The sequence below is a fragment of the Sander vitreus genome, chromosome 12 (genome assembly GCF_031162955.1).
Source record: "Sander vitreus isolate 19-12246 chromosome 12, sanVit1, whole genome shotgun sequence".
In the NCBI taxonomy this organism is placed as follows: domain Eukaryota; kingdom Metazoa; phylum Chordata; class Actinopteri; order Perciformes; family Percidae; genus Sander; species Sander vitreus.
Genome location: NC_135866.1, coordinates 20,308,194 through 20,333,255, shown reverse-complemented (window position 1 = coordinate 20,333,255; position 25,062 = coordinate 20,308,194). Strand labels below are relative to the sequence as shown.

General features: G+C 39.9%; 2 protein-coding genes across 2 annotated transcripts; both read right to left on the bottom strand.

Annotated features, from left to right (window-relative positions):
• Positions 1 to 1,050: 1,050 nt before the first annotated feature.
• On the bottom strand, positions 1,051 to 15,988 carry LOC144526800 (phosphatidylinositol 4,5-bisphosphate 3-kinase catalytic subunit alpha isoform). The gene is made up of 21 exons (XM_078264463.1): positions 15,593 to 15,988; positions 14,286 to 14,701; positions 13,810 to 14,019; positions 13,451 to 13,701; positions 12,855 to 13,100; positions 12,548 to 12,633; positions 12,339 to 12,444; positions 11,169 to 11,321; positions 10,666 to 10,800; positions 10,309 to 10,433; positions 10,074 to 10,155; positions 9,338 to 9,502; positions 9,071 to 9,174; positions 8,623 to 8,794; positions 7,208 to 7,314; positions 5,939 to 6,060; positions 5,267 to 5,345; positions 4,894 to 5,064; positions 4,573 to 4,690; positions 4,324 to 4,475; positions 1,051 to 3,869 (listed from the first exon to the last, which is right to left on the bottom strand). Exons 2-21 carry the CDS (start codon positions 14,635 to 14,637, stop codon positions 3,599 to 3,601), a joined length of 3,207 nt encoding a protein of 1,068 aa, XP_078120589.1. The 5' UTR covers positions 14,638 to 14,701; positions 15,593 to 15,988; the 3' UTR covers positions 1,051 to 3,598.
• A 750-nt stretch (positions 15,989 to 16,738) lies between these two features.
• kcnmb2a (potassium large conductance calcium-activated channel, subfamily M, beta member 2a) lies at positions 16,739 to 19,037 on the bottom strand. Its single transcript, XM_078264272.1, has 4 exons — positions 18,979 to 19,037; positions 18,626 to 18,796; positions 18,175 to 18,370; positions 16,739 to 17,888 (listed from the first exon to the last, which is right to left on the bottom strand). The coding sequence occupies exons 1-4, from the start codon at positions 19,035 to 19,037 to the stop codon at positions 17,604 to 17,606; spliced, it is 711 nt and encodes a 236-aa protein (XP_078120398.1). The 3' UTR covers positions 16,739 to 17,603.
• Positions 19,038 to 25,062: the final 6,025 nt, after the last annotated feature.

Below are 25,062 nucleotides of genomic sequence, written 5' to 3'. Positions count from 1 at the left end.
CAGATGGCTACGATACATGCACAGAGGCAGAGGACACACAACTTTCAACAATGAAAAAAACAATGTGAAAGTTAAAAAGCAGAGATCTTCAACAGGGGGTTCGGGACCCCTAGGGGGGGGGGGGGTCCTCAGAGTCACTGCAGGGGGGGCCACCAAATTATTGTTAATTTTTTTAAAGAAAAAAATTAAATAATGTTTGAACATGAATCCAAAATATTATTAGCAAATATAAATCAGCCTGTTTGTAAAAAGAAACATTGATGATAGGCTTACTGGCTTATAGGTAAGGTTATCCCTAAGATAGCCATCCACAGATCAATTAGTCCTTAGGATTCAATGTGCCACAGGTACGTATATTTAACATTAAAACATGATTTATAAAATCATGCCAACAATTATTATTGTAAAAGCTTAGAATTATATGCAGTAGAAAGGTATGTACAGTATAAAGACTCAGTTTAATTTGCAACTTAATTTTATACAATATATGTAGTAGGGGGTCCCTGACTCCGTCACTCTCACATATAAGCCTTGGCTTAATAAACGTTGAAGACCTCTGCAATAAAGGATCTGATGTTGTCAAAATAACTATAGCATGGGCTATATGATGTTGGATGCAATGTATGATGGGTAGGCCTGACAAGGTGTGTACTGTATGAAATTAGCTGATTCTGTGCATTAGGAGTCGCTGCAGTCAATGCTTAACAATCACACTTAAGACTTTGTTGAATGTTACTTTTAGCTTCTTCCCTTTTTTACTTTTAAACATTTTTTACTTAAAAGTCAAAGTTCAGGACCAATCTTGAAACTTTATACATACCAGTACGGTTCACCCAGTAGAGTCTTGTGTTGTGTGTGTTGTTTTCTATGCCAAGATTGAGACAATAGAAGATTGCACAAATTTAAGGATTGTTTACATTCCCAAAGCCTTATCCCACATGAATGTCAATCTTTATTACAAAGAACAACAACGCAAAAGTGCCTTGTAAATTACAAACATTTTGACCGACAAAACAATGTAATAAAGAAAAGCCTAGTAATCTATTTAGATAGGGAGAAATGTTTTTATTTAACAGTACAATAAATGAATGCATACAGTTTCTTATCAGACATGGTCATATGAGGATGACAAAAACAAGTATTTGATTTGATAATTATGATATACATATATATACACAGATGGATATAACTAAGTCTGGTTCTTTTTTAATCATGCAGGGTAGCTTCTTCCTCCGTACTGTGCTTACAGACTTCCACTTAGGGCATAAGATCTCCACTTGATTTGAAGACTGACTAACAGCAGCATTAAGTCGCTGTCCTTCATTCAACAATCCTCCTCTGCTTTATCATTCATATCGTTTCAACAACTAGAAGCTGTCTACTGGGTTTTGTATGAGGATGGTGCACGTTATGCATGATTCCGCCTTTTAGTTTTTTTTGGTTAGCAGTTACATATATGCGTTTGCTTACATTTAAAAATACAAAAATATATTACCTCTGTGGTTATTCAAGGAAAGCATTTGCACATGTAGTAGCAGTTATCAGTATCTGTTACCTTCATTGTGACTTTGTTGTACCTTACACAAGTAACAAGGTCCTTTCTATACATCAAATTCAAGTAAACAACATCAGGTCAAACAAAACAAAGTATATATTCGAGGACCTCATGCATAATGCAGTGTGACAAACAGAAAACAATAAGTATAAAGGGAAATAGCATCATTTAGGGAGTTCTTCCATAAAGTATATGAGGTCTAGTTTTCTGAGTTTGGGTCCAGCCCACTGCTCTCTAGCCTTTACAAAGCACATGCATCTCAGCAGGATCGGTTTCCTGAGCATTTTTAAGTCCATACAAATGTACAGAAAACAAAAATTGGACTTTCAGACGGACTTGAGTGTCCAGGAAACCACCCTGTTGTGTATCATTTGGTAAAGCTGGAACATTTACTGACATCTTACGTATGTGTCGGTGCAGTGAGCAAACCTGCAAAGACTATTTTTCCACACATAAGAGTGACACTCATAGGAAAGAGGAGGGAAGAAGACACTTGAAAGGTTTAAAAACAATTAACTTCTGTTACTTTTCTTTACCTGGATGTCATGATCTGGGACCATATGGCATATGTGAGGAGATAGTCTCTTAAATTATCTTAGCATTAGTGTTAGCGAACAAGAGGACAGGAGCAAAACTCAACAGATCATTTTACAGATGGCTTAGATTGAAGCTCCAAATATAAACCTGGTAAGGAGAAGCAAAAGGTAGGGTCCAAAGGCATTTCTCAGTTCTTTTTGTTGGGAAGAAGTAGACAATCCTGTTACAGTGCAGCATTTTTCTGTTCACTGCACACTTGTCTGCGTGAGCATGTCGAGGAGATGCATTTTTCTCTCTGCCTTACTCTGACATCAACTTTTTGTTGTTGTTGCAGTATACAGTACTTATCAGAATCACAACTTGCATAGTATAACAGCACAACACACAAAAGGAACACTGCACATCATTTCCCCCCTTCAATTATTGCCTTTATCAGCTGAATAACCAATTCATAATATCTCACACAGCTGACCGTCAGGTTTTCTCTAGTCCGTCTGTGTTCCGACAGGGTGGGGTGGATGACGGACATTCGTGCCTCAACATCGGACACAGGATAATACTGATAGACAAAACAAAACAAAAACAAATACTGCAGAGATCAGTGCTACGAGTACACATGAGAGACTTGGAATAGTAGTAGAAAATAGACTCAAAAAGGAATATGTGCACCGAATGCATACAAGTCTATGGATGTACTGCTATACAAAAGTCAGTTATCTGGCATGATTTCTAAACTGAGTACACGTCATCTGTAGGCTACAAATAAGTCGTTATTTCAGTTTCTTTAAAAGCGTTAAATGCTAGTGTTTAACAACACGACAACACGTCCTCTGTCAGTCCTGTAGTAAGAGTGTTGGTGATTGTTTTTTATGATTGTAAGGGGTAATCATGATTTAATAGGCACCAGGCTTGTCATTGTCCCTTTCATTCTGTGTCAGCTGGTCTGGCTGTGTGCGCCAATATCTCCCCCGTCTTCATCAGTTTAAAATAGGTAGTGGAAATAAAGCAGTTACACTCTGTCAGTTCATCATAGAAAAAGCCAACTGTGCTCATGGTACACAACTTCATGATGTTCCTTTCTTAATGCTGATGGTTGTAGATGTACTTACAGGAATAACAAAACAAAACGAAAAAAAATTTGCCCAGTTTGTTTACACAAAGAAGGCCAACGATGTCAAGGTCCATTACATTTGTTTAGTTCCTATGAAGAAGAGTGACGATATATAACTCCACCCTGCCTTCTGAAGTTCATAGTGCAGGGATAAGAAATTCAGAAACCAGTAGAAACAGGAGCATTTAGGAATTATGTCCCTGAATTAGGCCCTTCTGAGCACACCTTTTTTGTGGTGCGCTGGCAGGTTTCAGAGTCACACGCTGGCATAAGTATTAACCAGGCCTTAGTGGGTTTGGGAAAATACCTAGCTCGCTTCTCACTATTCTTTTGATTCTTAGTGTGCTGTTAATGCCACAGTCCTTTACTCCTTTCTTTATGTATTAATCGTCATTTCAGTTCATGGCATGCTGGCGAATTGTGTGGAAGATCCAGTCCATCTTGGTAGTCCAGCCGCCGTGGTGAGCGTCGTTCATCTGCTTCATGAAGTAGTCCAGGGCCTCCTGCTCTGTCTTGTCCAAGGCTAGGGTCTTTCTGATGTAAGCGATGTCGTCAAATGACTGCAGCTCGGGCATCCCTGAGCCCAGCATCATGGAGAAGAGGTTGATGAAGAGGTTGGCATGCTGCCGGATTGCCAGGTACGCCTTGTAACACATCTCCTGGAACCTGAGGGGGGAGAAGGACACATGCCACTATATTGATGAGGACTGGCGGGTTGAATCGACCGTCCTACGCGCAGAGTGTGCCAGACAGACACACAGCTGACAACCTTGCAGCCTTACATTCCGCGGCACCGGAGAGCTTCAGACTTGTACCGGTGGCGCGTACGGTTCCATTCTGGGAAAATGGCTGCACATGTCCATGACAATGCGTGCAACATTGTGGCTACGCGACCAGTACAAGTCTGCAGCTGTCCGTGGGTGCTGAAAGCGGAATGTAGGCCTGTGTCTGAACCTCCTGGACGGGTGAACTGGGACTCAGTTGCCTGTTTGTCGAATAACGGTTAATAATTGGTTAATAAGGGTCAGAGAAAAAAAATCTAAATTAGCATCCCTAAGCTCAATCTCCCATTTGGATTTGGTAGATACTATAACAAACTCATGGGTATTGCTGGTGTTACCTTTCAAACTCCCTTGTTTTGGTGCACTCTTGAGTTCCTTTGCTAATAACAATCAAGAAGTCCTGTGTGAGCACAAAGGGAACGCGTTCTCTCTTGTACCCAAACTTCTTCTTTTTGTGGTCGAGGAAATGGCCAAAGTCTATGTGGAACAGCTGAGAAAACATAAGTAACAAATTAAATAATTATTTAAGGGAGAAACAGAAAGTACACATATAAAACATAGAAAGGATATCAAAATGTAATATTTACCTGTCCATCATCTTTGACCATAATGTTGCTATTGTGTCTGTCCCCTATGCCCAGGATAAATGTGGCTACACAGTAGCCTGCACACGACCGCGTGAACAGATCGATGGCCTGGTCGTACCTAAGGAATCAAACAAATGGAAAATACTTTGTAGAGTAGGTTTGTAGACACTACGTCTTAATATTAGTCTTTATATTATCACTAACACCCCATATGTATGTATGTATGTATATATATACACACACACACACATACACACAAACACTGTATATACCCTACAGAAGACTAGAAAAGCTGTATAAATCTCTATTTTTGCCACTCACATCTCTCCCTTGTTCTTATCCTTAAGCCACTGATGCAGAGTGTGGCTGTTGAACTGCAGTGCCCCCTTTAGGCCTCCTTTACACTGAATCTGCATGATGGTGTGAGAGTTCCTCACCACCTCAATCAAACCCACACAGTCACCGATTGACAGACAACCATATGGCAGCATCCTGGGGGAGGAAGGACAAGAAACATAAAGAGAGGCAGAAATAATTAGGGCAGCAGTGATGGGCTTCATACTAAATGACTTGAGGTGGCTGGTAGGAGTTACCACTAATCCACATTCAGATATGGAGTGCAGAACATGCAAGTATCCAGTGCCTGTTAATGTGCACCTGCATCCTTGCTGTCATGGTGAAGTGAAGAGCCTACCTGAGATCAAGGCCTTGGTTTTGCCAGATGTTCTCCATTATCCTAATGATCTGCAGCGTCAGCATGTCCTGCCTCAGATCTGCGGAGGCAGAGAGAGACAAGGAGGCAGGTGACAGTGAGGTGAATATTAGCTGCTTAGCTGCTCTTTGATCAACTCCATCATGCATTATGGAGCAGAGCTGTCAATGTCAGTTTTGTCACAGATGGTGCAACAAAATGCTCAAGCAGCTGCACTAAAGTGTGATTCCAATAATGGCACTTGTTCTTTCTGAATTCCATGTAAAGAACATGGATGAGGTTGTGTTTGTGTGCCATGATGTGCCCTACAGGCTTAGACTTAATTATGCTACATGCTCAGCAAGAGCTTTTTCAAGTGTATGTGGCACAGATGGGCAAATAGAGATAGAGGCAGTAAGAGAGATACAAGAGAGGAAACCACAGAAATAGAATAATAGTAGAATGGACATTCCTATTCAGTCAACACAGCAGGATGGTTTTTATGTGTACCGTCGCCATTGCAAAGAACTGTGATCGATCATTCTACGTCTATGGTCAAAACACAGTGCTGGGCGTCATTTTCTTTTGAACTAGTCAAATGATCACAGCAAAAAGTTCAATGTCCATTCTACTCTCATTCTATTTCTATATGGAAAACAGAGAGACAAAACTAACCATCTCCATTTTTGAAGATGATTTCGTTGTTCTGAAAGAGCAGCTCTGACATCATATCTGGGTTTTCCCAGTTAAGCCATAGAGGTCGCTTGGCTGATGACATCATCCTGCATTCCTCCAGGCTGAAACAGAGACAGGGATATATTCAAAGAGGAAATGTTACTGTGCTAATGAGTCCTGGCTCAAAACAATATATTCTGATTTGATCAATATCGTCCCTGTCAATATGAATATAGGCACACTGTATATACTGCCAAATCAAACTACCTCGTGTACATAAAACAACCTGTTACATTCATTTTGTATTCCAGCACCATTGTTGTACATCATTATATTATTATATACACATTTGTGTTACATACATACACTTATGATATATATTTATATCTGTACATAGTAGTTAATGTTCATGTTTACCTTTTTCAGCTTTGTTGTCCTTGTTTTTATCTATTATGTCTATTTCTGTGCAAGTACAGTACATTGAGTAACAATGTCCACTTCCTTTTATGTGTACACACTTAATAAAGCCAATGAAGCTGATTCGGATATATTTAGTATTTCTATACCGTGGACTGGGTTTACTGTAAAATGAGGCTGTGCTCTAAGAGCACTTAGTTCATGATGTCCCTAAATATACTTTATCCACACACAAAACACTGACATTTTATTACATATAGTCTGGCACAACGGATGTATGTTGCTGGGACAAAGCCTGACGTGCCAGATGTTCCTCCCCTCTCGCAATCTCCGCTATTGGGGGTTAGTGCCGTACAGGACGGTTGTGATTAGTTTAAAGAAATACAAACATCCTAGAATAGATAGGCGTGTAGCCAGACCATACTGCACTGCTTACACAGCGCTGTGGGGATAGGTCTGTCAATGCGAGACAATATTACATAAATATGTTTAAGGAACACGCCGACTTATTGGGACTTTAGCTTATTCATCTAGCCTACTGCTCCGAATAAGTGACAAAATAACGCCAACATGTTCATATTTACATGTTGTGATTTGTATAGTCACAGCGTGTACAAAAAACACCGTAAACCGGAACCGTCAGACAGCGTTACAACACGCACGGACACGAGAAGGGTATGTATCGACTTGTCTTACTCTGGGGGTTACGGTGAATAAGCTAAAGTCCCAATAAGTCGGCGTGTTCCTTTAAGGCTTGAAGATGAAAAGGCAAAAGCAATACCTGCAGTGGAAATAAATATTAAATGCTAGCCATATTAGAGGAGAGAGTTAGATTAGAGAGTGCTGATGTACCGGAGGTTTCCCAGCTGATGTGCAGGATTCAGTGGGGAGGTAAAGCTCTGCAGGGCATCCATGTAATCAGGCCTTCTCATCTGCTCCACCAGAAACTTCATTTGAACCTTAAAAGAGAGAAACCAATGTATGAGTTAATAAAACACTAGTTTCAGACAGCTGGCGAGTCACTCAGCCTGGTAAATATAGAGTAAGTACAGTCTCCTTAGTGCTTCTTTTCCGCAGCAAAATGATTAACCTTTCACAATGAGCTGAATGCAGCTTGACAGAGCACCGGTTTTGTGCTGTGCTGCTGGGCGCTAGTTATGTCATCACGGAAAAAGGCGATTACTAGGTGTGTGACGAGAGACTCAGCTTACAAAACGAGACGAGACACAGGATTGGGTTCACGAGAACGAGATGAGATTTCAACACTGTTTTAAAGAAAACTGAAATGATGAAATGTGACTGGAAAAAATTGTCTTTCATTCAATCTTTTTTAGCCTGATGTTGCAGGACAACTTTTAACCTCAACGATAAATATCGTAATGTTTTCATCTCGCGACATCTCGTGCCATTACTGATTCAATAATGTTGTATTTAGATATTTAGTTTTCTAGTTAGCTAGCTAACCAATGCATTTGCCAAGACACATCAAGACTATGACTGACACACGTGCTACTGGCTATAACTCCTAGCTCCTTCTTGTAGCAAGCACTTAAATATTAAACTTAACATTTGTGAGCGAGTGAACACAGTTTTGGATTACTACAAATAAGACTGTTTACTATGTCACATGGCAAATTATTTGAATATTGTCATAATATAATAGTGCCCTATTCAAATCAAGGGCCTATATCTTTTAAGGTAAGGCCTTTATTTACTTTATTTTAGCACAATTATAGGAGATAGAACTTTATAATGTACCCTGTTTTATAGGTAACTCCATCATATTCTAATGATGAGCATCCCTGTGCTCAGATCTGCATTCATTTGCTATAGCTGCTCTTTTCACTTCCCTAGAAGGCTTTTATTGTGAAACAGCTACAAGTGTTGACCTTTATTAACAGCAGCTGAACATCAAGAAAGCTCAGTGAAATACAGTCAAAGAGAATTAAACAGAACAGTATTTTTGTAAAAAAAGAAAACTTAAGAGCAACTGATACTGATGGAAATAATACTGTGGAAATATAGATTACGCTACTTTTAGCGTAAGCTATATTTCCATGCCAACATTATCACAGGTCACACCTTATGTAAGTAACAGCTTTAATTTAAGAATATTCCATATTCATTTCTGGAAAAAAAGCAACTGTTCAAACTCTATCACTCTACTGTATTGTGGCATCTCTGTGGCCTGATTGGTCCAGATGTTGTCAAGATTGAACTCAATGATTCAGTGGATCACAATTAACAGCTGCTGGCTGTCAGATTACCTTCTGTGCCTCATCTTTTTTCTCCTGTTTGAGGAGGTCAGTGAGATTGATGAGTTTCTCCATGGCCTCCACCTGTCTGCTCAGGTGCTTCAGATACATGCCACAGGCCCGGCAGTACGACTCTAGCAGCAGGCCAAACCGCTGGCTCACTGTCTTGTTGTGCATCTCTGACCTGTACACAGGTAGGCAGGAAAAAAACAAACATTAAGAGGTTTTTTGTATCCTAATGGGAAATCTGTCCAGCCTCTCACACACACACACACACACACACACACACGCACACGCACACGCACACGCACACGACTGACATCAGCTGTTTCGACAGGACTTTTTGGAATTCAACGTAATTGGAGACCAGACAGCTGAGTGACATTCAAACATCAGTTCAACCTTTCAAGTCACATACAGCTCAAAATTCTTGAAAGAAGACCTTTTTAAATGAACTCACTTTAAATGCCAGAAGAAGAAATGTCCTATCCTCTGATTGGTTAATGCTCTTTTCAGCAGGAAGCGTGCAAGTGGGTTGTCAAGGTACTGCTCATACTTTAGAACCTGGTCACAGGCACAGAAAACATAGAAAATACAATGAAAAACATAATTTGCCTAAAAAATACTACTAGAGTATATTTAACTCAAACCTCAACCTCTAATTAGAATAACATGGCATTTACATTATTTACTTAAACTGAATTTCAAATGCGATGATACAACACACCTGAACCAGCTGAATGAGGTACTGTGAGAGTTTGTCATCAGTTAAGTATTTCTCAAGGCACTTTACAGCAAACTCTCTGATCATTGGATCAGGGAAGTTGCAATCCAGCAACTCCATGGCTTGTTCTGGCTTGATAGCAGGCCAGTCCTTCAGGAGGCAATACATCTGAAATGAAATAAAACATACACTTACTTCAAATATATATATTTTTAGCATTCTTGCAACCCTAAAATACATGACAGTGTGTTAGTGTGCACTATTAGGGCTGAGGGATATGGCCAAAATCTATCTATCTATCCATCCATCCATCCATCCATCCATCCATCTTTCATATCTCGCTAACAATATATATCATAATATAACATGTTTTCTGGTAATTAGATAAATAGTTATGAAATAACCACCTATTTTAATATTGCTGTGTGAATTAAATACTTTACAAATGAAAAGTAGTTTCTCATTTTATTAAGAACTTCAGTGCAAAATGAATGTAAAGCGCCATCGAAATGACGGCTGCTGTTTTTTAACATTTCGATAGAAACGATGTAGAAAAATATATCCATAGACATTTTTATATAGTTTTGGCGATATATATCATTATATCGCCCAGCCCTATCTCTGTATGTAATATCAGCTGAGTTTTATTAGTTTAACAACTAAGTTAGGCACACATCCATTTCCCCCAGTGATGTCTTTTAAAATAAAGGTGTGTCAGCAGTAGAAAACCTGAGCTTACCTGTGCAATCTCATCTCTGGAGTTCCACTTCACAGCCAGGAGGATCTTGGGAAGGATCTCTGGCATGTTTACGCAGTGTTGTCTAAAAAAGTTAGGAGAGATAATAAATTAGTTATAACTTTAATGACATCTAGATCAGCCCCACATGACGGTAGACAATGACTTTTGTGTAAAATGTAATGGTTTTGACCCCTCAGAAACCCCCAATAATGGTAGACAAGCGCGCACACATTACCTGTGCCGCCATAGAAAGTCTTTCTCCTGCTCAGTGATTTCAGACAGCGGGTCTCTGTTACACACCTGGCGTAGCTGCTCATTGTCGGTGTCGGTCAGGGGGTTGTCACGTGCCAGTCTGTTACTCTATGACACCATATATAAACACATGTAACACACAGTGTAATTAAAAAAAAACAACAATGTCAGCACTATATTGTTTCCCATGAAACTGAATTGAAAAGCTGATTTTAAGTTACTGTATGTGGTGTGAGTGAACTACAATGTGGCGGCTGCTCGGAATGAAAATCAGATCTTATGATGAGTCTGATAAGGGGCAACAAAATACATATTAAAAAACAAATGCTTGTTAGCTTACCAAACCAGTGTGGCAGTAATTAAAGCCAAGCTCTCTGGATATATTCCAGTTTGCGTGTTCCTCAATGATGGTCATATCAGGGTACTTGACAGGGCAACTGAAATGGTCAAACTCCAGCTCCAGACAAGGAGTTTCCTGCAGGTTTAGAAAGTGGTGAAAGGGGACAGGTGTTTACCGTGTCAATCATTATTTAATTAAGTGGGATAAGAGGTGTGGATGATTAAATTGAGGTGGCTTAAATCCGGCTCTGAACCCTACAGGTCGTCACCAACTCGATTAAAACTGGCTCATGAGGCTTAAGAGGTCAGTCGCAGACACAAGAATAATATTTGAAAAGCTTTGGCAAGATTATGTTTTGTGCCATGATATTCTATCTTCTTGGGTGTTTCAAGATTCTGGTCCATGTAACTGAAAGAAATCTTCATTGACAACTACTTTAAATCATGCTGGAAGCACTACAGTGAGTGAGCATTATGTTCAGAATGGTGACATTTGCTGTTCACCTTGTTGGGGTTGGAGCCTGTGACGCCGATAGGGTTGAGCAGGTCTTCTAGGCCATGTGGGACAGGCCATAGGTTGAGAGCCATCTTCCCTGCTACTAGTGTGTGGGTGTAGTCAAACAGGTTGATGTTGCCCCAGGCGAGAGGACAGTGCTCCTACGGAAAAATACCAGTAAGATGATGCATATGAAAATGATTAAGAGAGTCAACAGCTCGGGGCTATGGAACAGGACAGGTGCAGTGCAAAACACAGGGAAATTGTTTATTTCCCATGCCTACATTAATCAACTTTGTTAACTGCTTTAGTTTGAATAAAAATCATACAAGAATAGATTGGAATAAGAATTTGAACCAAGCATTTAACCCTAAGGTTTTCATGAAATCAAACCCAGTTTTTGATTTTATTTATGTTCTGCTTTTATTTCTTTTTTTTTTAGCAATAGCCATTCAATGTATTTGGATTCTATCAGTTGTTTTCATTGTAAGTGGCAGTGTCCACCACTGCATATGTCATTAATATCAGCCTCGCTGTTAACTGTTCACTCTCCTGTGTCAGAGCTCAGCTGTATTAAGTTACTGCTAATGCAAACCCAATATTTCGGACTCCTGCTGCTTCACATAAAAGTGTTCAACTGGTGAAACTCTAAGTGGCTTTTATTGTGAAGCACATGGACACAGGAAACACAATGTATTTGTCCATGCATTGTTCATGAAAGATGCGTCTACCAAACATGACATGGCTATTTTTGGTACTTTTAGACAGCAGATCAGTTGTATCCATTGCAGAGTAATGAGACGGAAGCCACAATGACCGGTTAGATGAAGAGCTGCAGATGACAGGTCGCATAACTTCAACTCATCAGCTAAGTAATCAACTTTTTTCACTCTGCCCTGCTGTTGTCAGATTGCAGTTGCTCATGACATGATGGAAAAAGGCCAATTAGTGATTGACTTCTTTATTAAAACAATGCTAGTTTGTTTGGCTGCACTGCAAGCAGATACAGCAGTTGCTCTTTGATATATCTTTTAGGAAGAAGCTGCTCAAGGAGTGTTTGTCGTAATATTAAAAACACATTTGTAGTTACCACCAGACCAGTGACCACATTGTTGTCAAATCAACCAAAGCTGAAAACTTAATATATTATAACTTTAATGTAGCATTTCACTGCTAACCTCTTTAGCTCCCTTCCTTCCTTTTACAGAGCAGATGGAGAGGCAGAGTCGGGCAGCACAGGGGATGTCTGGAATGTACATGTCGTAATTCAGCCACTCGTTCCACCTGGAATAAACAGGGAAGGTACCATTGACATAATCATCACATTACTGTTGCAAAGCAGAGCAAAATCCCAGAGTATAGAACATTGTTCTTTACTGTGAACTACCTGGGGTTCGAGCAGGGCACACGCTGGGTGTTGACATTGTCACACAACTGCTCTCCACCGTGGTATATTCCGGTCCTGACGTAGATCTAGAGCAGCCACAAAAACAACAGTTTATATACTTAATCCATCGAGTGATAAAGATATCTTTCACTGCATTTCTGACTGTATGAAGTGAAGAACACTGTGCACCATCTTCTAATAACCTCCAAGGTACCGGAGATGTGAAATTACAGTCAGAATGTATTTTTGTCAAACCAGAACAAAGCAGAGAAGCTATAAATAAAACAAAATGAAGTAGTCATAGCACCTTGTCAATGTCTCTGATGTTGACATTGACGTAAGTAGCGCACAGTATCCTGATCCTCAGCGTTCCGTTGATAGTCCAGAGAGACTTGGTGGCTGTTTCCCCATTCATGTAGGGTGTTGCTGTGGATATTCGCCTTGCATATGACGGCATGGTGAAGTTGTCCATGGGCAGCTGGGAATACAGGCTGTCTTTTGCCATTAGCATCAAGTTAGGCATCCGTCCCAGCATAATACAGCTGCGCACATACTGTCAAGGACACACAAAGTGACATGTTGAAGTAGCCATGATTGTGACATTTTGAAGCTGTTCATACTGTTTGACATTTTTGAAGCCATTCATGCAATTTCTAGGTTCATCAACATGTAAATTACTGGAAGTACAACTCAGCAGTAACTAAAACATTCAGTACTTTGTCCTTATATCCTGTGATGTATACAGTCTATTCTTGAATAAGCACATTTTACAGGCAGCACATTTTCTCATACATTTCATCTTATGTAATGAATGCCAAGCACATTTGTGTTGGATGATTATTTGATGTGAAGTGGATCTCTCCGCCTCTTAGTACAATAGCATCAGACGTAAGATTAAATTACCTTGTACTGACTCAGAGGGTATTTCTCCAGCAAGTACTCGTCACAGCCACAGACTTTGAGAATGTACTTTCCCTGATACTCCTGTACACACATCTTTAACTGCTCCTGGGAGAGCAGCATGCTACGCGTCTTCTTACGGATGGCTTCAGCAATCACCTGCTCTGGCACATAGTCATGGTTGATCTTCAGGGTATACTTCTGCTTGTCATTGCTGGGTGACACAATAACCCATATGACCACAATGATTTGACCTGAGGGAAAGAGAATAAAAGATGAAATTGAAGAAATATGATATACATTTTAGACATTGCATTTAGACATTGCAAAATATATTTTGAGCCCAGAGTAAAATGTCTTACCTTTATCTAGCTTGTTATAGATGTGCCTGGGAAGTTCTGCACAGGATTCTACATTGGGAGGATATACGTACAAAGCTCTGCTGTGGGGTCCATTACTGTCTCTAAGGTCCACAGCCTCTTTGCAAACATTTAAAATGTTCCTTCTGAAGTCCTGCACTTCTGAGTCTTTCACCAAATCAAACTCACATATAGGCATTCCAATTGCAAAACCTGAAAGGAAAAACAAGTGCTTAATTCGCAGTCTGAATTTCCCCGTTGTGGGATTAATAAAGGATTTTGAATCTTAATAAAACATGTTTTTTTTGCATTTTTCATGACGTGAAATTTGAGCCTTGGAAAAATACAGTACGCATGACACAATACGACCAGTTAAAGCCAACAGTATTTTGTTAATCCTCCTCACTGCCATTTGTTCTTACAGTATGTTACTGTACAGTAGAGTGTTTTCTAACTGCATAATAATTCATAGACCATACCTATCTCTCTATTGAGAATTTTCTCTTCCCTGTTGCCAACTGGCTCAATAACTTTAAGGAAGGCCTGGAAGAGCCTAAGATCGCACAACCTCCTGGTCTCATCGTAAAACTCTTCCCGCTCTGCCTCTTGGGTGACACTGACAAAGATGTAGGAGCTCTCCTCCTGCAGCAGATTGTAAAGAGGGTACTTCCTGGCCTCTTTGAAAAGCTCATGCTTGACTGTGATCAGCGTGGCTTCCCGGAGGCATTCCAACGTGAGAAGCATGCCATTTGGCAGAAGGCAGTCGACCAGTATGCTGGGGGGCATCAAGTGCATACCCCATAGTTCTCCTGAGGAGGGCCTGGGAGGCATGGTCGTGCCAACAAATCCGCTATTTTCAGAGCCTGGTAATTATCAGATGAGCGATGTCAACCAACTGTGAGAATGAAGGAAACAGAATTATATAAGAACCACTGACCTGTGCACAATCATGCAAAACGCTTTTGGTAAACATTTGACTTTCGCGATGCTGGAGTTGCATAGTGACAGCACGCTAAATGCTACACACTCCTAAGGGTGCCCCAGTTTAACATAGGTTGCTATTTTTATTAATTTACTTTTGTTCAGTTTGACAGAGGAGTGGTAGCGACACATTTTGTTTTCAGTTTAATGATCTTTGTTAATAAAATAATGTTGGAAATATCATTTCGGTTTTTTAAATTTAACAAAATGTGTTGTATTTTAGCAATATACTGAAAGCAGCAGAAAAGCAGCATCGTTATCGCATATTTTCCGCGTATCGTGTAGCCGTTTTTTAATTATAACGTTAGCAAGTAACCCAACTATGTCATAACGTGTCATCACATCAGAGACAAAAACTTCAGAGTTGGTGTTAAAATAACTCATGCTAACTTAAAGGAACCGATGAATGCCAAGTGATGTTAAATAAAAGGACTTCAACAATTATGTTAAACATGTTAACGTTAGCTAACCAGCATTACCCACACGTTAGTCAAGTGTGGCTAATACGGATACATTATAGCTAGCTGTTAGCCAGGACTTGACAGTCACCTCGACTTGTTTGTGCTGTGCTGCTGGTGGGTTTACGTTAGGTGTTGTTCGTTAGCTAGCTAGCAAAGTTCACTAAGCAGACCAATGTTATCAACAATACGTAGCTAGCTAAACCTCGAGTGAGACATAAGCCAATGTTAGTCTGACGTTATTATGGGTGCGACTCGATAGATTGTCGCGTGAGTAACTGTTCCAATTAACAGGAAAAGCGAACACACAACAACAAAAACAACAACAACAACATATATAAAGCTACCTGTGTCAGATAGCTAGCTAACGCCAACCGGTTAGCCGCGAAGCTAGTCTGCCAGCAGCACAATCATTAGCAGCGGCTAGCTCGGGAAGTCTCAAGCAGCGGTGCTAGCTCTAACGTTAGTCCATCCAAACAATGACACAGAGGGGTCGGGACAAAGCCGCTGTGGTGGAGAAGAGACGCCGCTAGCTTCCAGTGGTGTTGTCAATATGCTGTAGTGGAATAAGTCTATAATACTTCATGATGTTCTTCATCGTGCTGTCCCGAAAATAAACTGCACACTTGGGTAACTGTTAGCACGCTAGTTCCACACACTCAGCTAGCCTGTTCGAAGGCTGCTAGCAGGCTCATCATCATGGACCGCCCTCCCACACCGAGAGAGAGTTAGCTGCTGGAGAAAGCAGTTTGTCATGAGATGAGACTGGGAAGGGAAACCGCTTGTCCACTGTTTTCTTTAATAACACACTAAAGCCTCTTAAGAAATTCCACGAAAGAGCACATGAGAAAAACAGTGCCTAAATTGTTCTGTTGCTACAGACCATAGACTGTACAGACAGTCGCCCAAAGCCCATCATGTCACCAGTATGTGCGTAGAGAGAGCCCCCAGAAAAAAAAGGTGGATGAGGAAAAGTATTACTGATGTATGATTCGCTAATTTGATTGCATAGAGTGTTTTATTGCTTCCACATAGGACATTATGTTCTCCTTTTTACTGAGTAACTTTAAAACCACATAACATTTCAATGGAAACGTTATAGGCCATGGGCAGAGGAACAAGTCATTAGCATCATATTTTAATGCCCATTGGTCTGAACTTGAAGTTTTTCACATCTATCCTTGTACAGACAGTAATACATTCTAGGACAGGCATATTCTCCAAAACCATGGCCACCATCAGTCAATCAGCAGGTCCTTTGTGTGTTTTGATGCAGATGAAAACTTTTTGCAGCTTTTTCTATCTTTAAAATAAGCAAACAACTGTAAGATTGTGCAGCCTTGCTCTTTGTGTGGTTTCTGGAGCACACATACCCTGGGTAGATGATCTTTTATTTCTGCTGTAGGGCAACAATGTGTGACCACAAAGAACCATATTTCTTGATAGAGTGCCACTGCAAAATCACCATGCAATTTGTTTTTCATGACCTGCAGTTGAACTTGTGACCCTGGAACCTGAAAACAGAATTTATTAGTTTGACCTTAAGCTTTGTTTGGTAAGCCTAGGTACGTTTTTCCAATAAATCTGCAAGTATATACATACATACATTCTGTTGTAACATCTCAATAAATTTAATTTTTCAAAGAATGTGTAAAGTATTTTAAATACTAGGCCATTATATGTTCATTGTAGTTTGGTGAGCTAGCTACATAAACAGAAAAGTTTTTCCATCATGACCACCAAACAAAATCAAGTCAGGTTATGTACACCTTACGTTAATTAATGAAAGACATTTCATTATGAGAACCCTAAACATTATTTGGTCGTTGGGATAGTGGATATTAAATAAAAACATTGTTTCAGAAAACAATCACTTGTGATCATCAAAATATAGGAACGTTTGACAAAGTTCTCAAAGTTATTCCTCAACATTAACAGAGCACAAATTTGAACAGATAGCAGTGTTTTCTCCTGTTGATTTGAATACAGGTTGGTTTTGTTATGTGTATCATATGTGACATAGCAAGCTCATGCTCATTTTATACCATATTTATTTAAGATTACAAGTCTAACAAACTCTTGTAAACAAACAATCCATCAACATTTTCCAATTATTTAACACCATGCAAAATCCAGTCTTATAGTTTCCCCCTTTATAACAGCCAGTTTCTGCCCTGGAACATTCCGTTCACTTTTACAAACAGTCACATCCTCCATCTGGAGACGAAGTCGCCTGTTCCAAATGTCTCAGCAGAAGAAGAAAGTTTGCAAAACGTCACAGCAAGGTCATTTGGTTCAAACTATCCCTTTCATGTCATATGTCCATCACCAAACGACCGTATGCTTGCTGCACGTGTTTCACGTCTTGATCTTCCCTATCTCTTCACACAGCCTGGAGAGGTACTGCGTGAGCTTCACCATCACGATGATGAGGCCCCCTCCCATTACCATGCAGGAGGGCCAGAGCAGCGAGTGAAAGACGACACTGTGGTCGTACAGCCGTGTCAGAAGAACCATCTCCTGCTGCTCGCTGGGGTCGTAGTAACAGGGGACCTTCTGGTTTACCTTCAGATGCTCGGAGATGTTCGTAATCATGACGTGCATGGCCACGCTGTCCTTCTGGCACCTGGGCACGTAGAAACACTGCAATGACAGGATTGAAGGACACTGAGGTTATCTATAGAGGGCAATCAGTCGGTCATATTTTTTGTCGTGGTGATGGCTGCTGAGCTTCTTTTATTTCACAATATTGAATACATCACCCTTCATGTATCATCTTTCAGCATGACCAGGAAAAATCCTATCGACTAACATTTTTCTGAATTGGGAGCAGAGTTAAGTCTACAATCAGGCCAGCATCTGACATCCGTTGTTAACATTTGAAACGGTTCAGTAATTTTCAGTATTTTCCCTCCGGTACTGTACTCACTTCAGAGCTGATGTCCTGGGTCTCCTCATTGTGAGATAAACGGCTGACCCAGCCCGTGTTATTGACGCTCACGTAGACCTGCAGACAGGGGTATTTGGAGACTCTCCAGCAGTCTGACCCACAGTTGTAGGAACAGTTCATGTCTGCTGTGACCGTGGAGTTGAGTACAACACACACACCCTCCTCTGTCCACACACTGTGTTGACATTTAAATGAAGATCCAATTTAATGCAAATAAAAAACAGAAAACATTTTTGGGATCTCTTGAGGTATAATTTGTTCCTGAAAATCTGGTTTCATAAAGTATTCATTTTGCAATTTTCAGCTTGAGAGAGCACTGAAAGCAGTTTGTCAACAAGCACATCTGATGAATAAAACATGTTTCTGACATGAATATCAGTTAACTCTTTTATAGGGTGTAAAAAAGACAATTTAAACAACAGGCCTGTACCTGTCTGCATAGGAGCGTAATATCGTGATCCCCAGGACAAAGTACATCATGACTGAAGAGAGGATCATTCCGAGTCCCAGGAGAATGGCACGATCTTCACCTGGCTTTAGAGCTGTCACTGTCTTCTTCTTGTCCAATAAATCTACCTCACGAAATTTCTGATAGATTGACCTAATGATGAGGAAAATGAGGAGTAATTATTGTATTTATCTTTTAAGCTGCAGTGCAAATATTATGCCATACAAATCTAAGTGCATGATAGGTAAGAGTTTCTCCCTGGGCCATGGATATCCCCCTTTCTCCCTTTGTAATTGAAGTCAATTTTTAAGCTAGAATTGGAATGAACCTGTTACCTTCTTTCACTTCCTCTGCCTGCTCCTGCTGTATTTTTGGCCCCCGCCACAAAAAACATCTTTCCTGATGATCCACGGCCTCTTTTGCTTGTTGAGGCTGAATGGAAGGATTGCTGAAAAGACCTGTGAATTATAGCCAGTTTGTTGCCATGTTTAGCTGTCCAGAAGCACTAACACTTTCGCTACAAGGATCATAAACACAACATAAATCTTAAGTTGGTTACAAAGCAAATATGTAAGATGACAAATCATACTGTACCTTTGGTGCATAGTTGCTGTCAAACTCACTATTTTGTAAATATGTCTAGTTTTGTACAAAGTAATTATTAAGTATATGCCTCTCCTGATAAACCTACAGCAGTTCCTGATTAGTAGAATATTATGCAATGTTGGGACAGGAAGCATGCCTGATATAGTGGCCTCCACCAGGTAAACATATCATTTTGAACACAAAGAAACGCTACAAAGAGAAACAAGATGACAGATAGCCACAGATGAAAGGTGTAAATGCTGATGAGGCGCTCATGAAAAACCTACCTGCTGTATCCTGAACACTTCTGCTGTCAACACAAAGTCATTGGGTCCTCTCTTAGCACAACAACAACACCTTGCATGTGCCACCTCCCGCTCTCTGCCAGTCCTACCATTTGCAAAAAAACACAGAATTCAGTGCTACACATGCAGCTTTGGCCCCATAAATAACAGTAGTCTTGATTGGGATCCAAATGAATGGGAAAGTGAGACATTATGAGTTATTTGTTCTCGGTCGCCAAAGGGTTTGCGTTAAGGTGAGGGTCGATGCAAACCCACTCTTGAGATTGCCAGGCATTTATTCAAAAACACAAATTAGAACAAATGTATTTACAGGACAGGTAATTTGCTCATATATCAAAAGTGTGCCCCATCATGAGTTAAAATTGAATAAGAAATACCAATCAGTCAAATCACAATGTTTATTAGATGCAGAATAATCAATACAGACTGGATCAGATTGTATATTGTTGGACATTCTGTAGCCACCATCCAGTCTTCTCACATGTTAAGTAATGAGCAGGCTGTTTTTTTTTTATTTTGTGGGGGATAACAATCTTGCCAGAGTGCACGAAGCAGAAAGTTAGAAATTAAGCCAACAAGTTCCTCTTAGATGAGTAATTTCCTCATTGTATTACATTCCCAGCTGCTTAGGGGATATGTTGCTGAGAGACAACCCCAGTGTAACAACGGGAATCTGAAGGAAAGCATACATGTTATCTACATTTATTCTTTCCTCAAAACATTCCACACTGTTTTGCATGCAAATGCAACAAAGGGTCACACTGACACTCATATACGTTTTATGGTCTTAGTTACACCTTTCCATTTTTTATCCTCCATAAAACCGTGCTAACCATTGCCACTCGAGTGCTGCAAGTATTGATTTCAGCTAATCACTGACACACTTTCAGAGAGACTTCCTCTTTGTACCAACTTTTTAAAGAGTTTTGAGAGCAATACATTTGTAGCTCTGGCTCATTCAGGCTGGACTTACAGTGGCAGGTGACTTCTTACCTAATAACTTATAAGGAAGAAACAGACGCTGTCCTTAATGATATGTGGGACAGGCAGTCTCACAGATAAGAGCCTGGCCTTGCAGGGCCTTCCAAGTAAGCTTCAAATAAACAAAATGTTAAAAATGTATGAAACATTTTCCATTTTATTTCCTGCAATTTTGTCATTTGATCATTTTTTTCTCAATTATCAAAATTGACAGTGGTGGAAATTGTATCCATTTGATGCAATAAAAAAAGTTAATAGTCACTACCTTGAAAAAAATATTTAGCATGTAGGCCTATTATGTGTCCTTCACATCTTGGCTTATTTAAAAAAGCTACTAAATCTGCAGTGTCACCACATGAGGCACTGGAGGGAGACAGTCTTTGTGTCTGAGGAGATGCACTAGCGTAAAAACTGCTTACCCCAGCAGGAACTTATTGTTCACATTTTCCTATTATCAGTTTAGTGAACTACATATCCTGAGCCAGAGGCAGATAAGATCAGCCGACCTCACTGTATATTCTTTATAGGTCCATCTTGGTTCATATTTCTTCTAGCTGCCTCTCCCCCATATTGTGAGACTGAAAACGTGACTGAATGAGTGATAAACTAAAATGGCATATGGTAGACCATATAACTGTAGAGCAGGTGCTATCTTATGGATCATTGAATTGGCTTACCAGGGTCAGAGAGGTCCCTGGGCCGACAACATCTCTTCATCTCCATGTGAACTAATTATTAAAGTTCAGCTGCAGTTTTTCAACCAATTCTGCTCCACCTGCAGAATGTCAGTGAAAGAGACACAAATCAACTACAACGAGATGTGAAATGACCGCAAAGTGATGCAAAACAACCACAAAGAAACACCAACGACAACAAAGACACAAAATAAATTCAAAGAAATGTGAAACGACACAAAATAACTACAGAGATGCAAAACGACGCCACGCAACTACAAAGAGACACAAAACAACCACAAAGACACAAAACAACTACAAGGAGAGACAAAAAAAACATAGAGAGACACTAAACCACAACAAGGAGAAAGAAAAGACAAAAAGAGACACCAAGCACCCACATAAATCATATATAATTTTGTGTCTCTTTCATTCCGAGTGTCTTGCTCGACTTTATTGAGCTCATATTGCATGCTCATCATAAAAGTGAAATTAAGGTGTGTGTGTGTAATATATAGATAATAAGTCTGAGGGCTTTGACCCTGCAAATGTTGCTTTAGTACAGAAGGTGTAAACTTTCACCTCGCATGCTTTAACAGCGCTGTGGAATTCGAAGCCTGGCCCGCTATCAACACACTTTTACGCTCTCACGAAGAAGAATGTCTCAGGATGTATTTTTTGCCTTGTCCCTAGAGTAATTATTGCCTCCTTGTCAGGTGTCCTATAGTGTTTGGTGCTTATAAAAAGTCACATGCTCCACTGCACAGCACCCCACAGAGATATAGCAGATCAGTAAACACTTACCTGAGGTGCACACACTGCCAAGTAAACTAGACAGTGTGAACAGTGCCACATTATAAACTGCATGTCTCAAGCATATTGTACACGCAGTGCATATTATTGTACACAATGTCAAAACCCAGTCATCCATTCATAATTTGTATTATTATAATTATGTGTATTTTGCAGTTGTTCACTGTCTTGTTGTTCCTTGAACACAGAAGTGAAAAACAGCATATAGATTCATGAAGGCACTTGATGAAAAAAGAGGCTGAATGCATTGACATTTCCAAAGCTATCTTACACTGCATATCAATCTAAAAAGCTCACATTGCAGCACATGTATGAGACTAAAACTATTCTGTATTTTCAGCTATGTGCTGTGTGTTGAACCTGTTGTGGGCTTGATTATTTTTTTGAGCACATACAGTTTCAGTGTTTCTCTGTGGTGCCTGTTATAATCTCTTGTCTTTGCACATCCAAATAACAGTAAGCCCCAGCTTTTGTGTGTGACTAGTGTGTGCTGAGTTGAAACAGCAGTGGTAATATGTACAATCTGTGAGATCCTACCTCTTCTTGTAATGATAATCCAGACTTTGGGCTACAACTGTCAGCAGTGGCTCTCCAACACGGTCTCTCCCAGGGACAGCAGCTGGCTACCTCTTATTTAAACTCTTTCCCCAAGTGAACAGAATGCCTGCCATACCTGTGTTAGTCATATGAGTTCCCCATACAATGGCGTCATGCTTAAAATGAGTTGATCCAGCACAATGAATCTCCACTGTACCTCCAAATAACTGGCTCTGACTGCCCAACTGTGGGACTGTCGCTATGTTTGTTGCAGGCACTGCTGCAAATCCACAGAGGAATTCAGAAGCAGTTATTTCAAACAGCCCTGCCTTTCCATGTTACACATGTACAGTATGCATAGACAACTTGGAGGCCACAGCTTCAAACGCTGACAACAAAACACAGCCATGTCTTGCCACAAGGTGTCTCTGCAACCTCAGAAACTGGAGAAAGATAAATGGGGGCTGTTCCTCTTTAATTCATTACCAGCAACAAATCACATGTAATGCTGAGTTTTTTTTTATTTTTTGGAGTAATGATTTTATTTTTGTTAAAATGACCAGCGTAAATGTGTGAAAATTACCTTACTAAAGACCAGTTTAGTCAATGTGTTGGTAACCTATTTTTTATAGTCTGTGGTTGGTAATACATTTATAAAGTTACATCTTTACCTTGCTTTCTAAGTAGATACAAACAATATTTTTTTAGCTAAAAGATGCACATTACAGACTGACTTCATTTTGGAGATGTAAGCTATGGTATTCTCTCAGTGTTTAGTCATAGAATAGCAACACACTATCACCATTGTTTTTTTTTAGATTTGCCACAAAAATGTATAGATTTGCAGGTGAATTAATCAGACCCATTTTTATATCATCCAGAGAAAATGAATAATGTTGGTAGTTTTGAGGAGCCTCCAAAAATGAGCACACTTTTATGTTTTATTTCAGATTTTTGTACAGTGGAGATTCTGTTTGCATGCCGGACTTCTTCGAAATGTGTTTATTTTGAAAATAACTTTTAAATGTAACATGTGGCATTTTGACAGAAAATGTAATCTGAGGAGGCTATTTAGTTGTTTTCCAACGCGATGACTCTCTGTGTAGGCAGTGATTTGCACAACAGTGTATCTGGTCTGACCAGCTGGAGGACTTTCCCTCACAGACCCCAGTGGATGAGCCACCTTGGCTACAGTCTTTACTCATCCCTTGGTGAGCATGATTATGAAAGTCTCTCCCATATAGCAGCAGCATCAGATTAGATTCTGCAAGAAGTGTGTGCTGCTTACCTCTTTACATTCACTGCCTCCTCCAAGCCCCATCCAGTGCTGGCCAGAGAGTACAGTAATACAAGACAATCTTCCTGAAGAACTGCAGAGCTCTTTCCTGCCTCTTGGCTCAGATGCTTTCACCTTTCATTTTACCCTGGCCATAGATTAACATACATAGAGTAGGACACAGCAGGAAAACACGTGCACAAATATAGTACAAATATATAGATGAGAAAAAAGACTTAAGGGCAGATGGAAAGGCATTTGTATTTATTTGAGGTTAGGCCTAAACATAGCTACAAAGAGGTGCAGACTGTCTTCGAGTACCACATTTGGAGGTGAAACAACATAGTTACAGGGGAGATGAAAGGCAATTCTGCTTCTTTGTTTCTCAGGATCTAAAAATAACTTGCTGAGCAGGCAGTGAAGCTGAGCTGCAGTCCCCTCTCTTGCTCCCTTTTCCTCATTTTCTGTCCCTAACTGTCTCGCAGACATAATACATCATGTTAATGATGCATGTGTGTGGGCTCAATTGTATAACAGCTACTTGGTCGAGTTGGTCTTGTCCTATATTCAAATTGCTGTTATTTAACATATAGCATGTAGCTTGGACACAAGGAGTGTTAATTAATATTTGTGTGGTGATTGAGTGTCACTTGTGCTGTTGTGCATCGATAAAAAGAAGTGAAAAAGTGATCCTCAGTCTGAAGGTTGGGACTCTCCAATGTACAAATATTTCGTTATATTTTTGATCTTTATGATATATGCTTTTATTTTCAAACATTTGTATCGCAAACAAAGAAAACTTAAAAAATAATCAGCTTGTAAGATTTCCTTTTTATTGCATGTTCACTTGCAACAAGGGATCAAAAGGAGGTATACTTATTTTAAGGGGTCTGCAAGTTGGGGAAAAATGGAGCTGTTGATATCTAGTTATTATTCATAGCTTGATATATATATATATAATTTTTTATTTTATTTTTTTTTAAATATGAAAATCTTGAGACTACTCATCATTGTCTTAGATGAAGTCACTAATCTCCTGCTCATTTCCTTCTTCTTTGCACACAAAAATAAAAATGCAATACTGCTGTTGCTAAGGCAGTTGATAAGGTTGCAGCCACGTGTGTGACAGTATCCAAGCAATTATACAATGCAAACAGGTCCATCATATATTTATCAGTGTTGCCGCTGTGTTCACATCCATAGCAACCTTGTGTTATTGTCCTGCAGATTAGTTCCCTGCCCCCACAA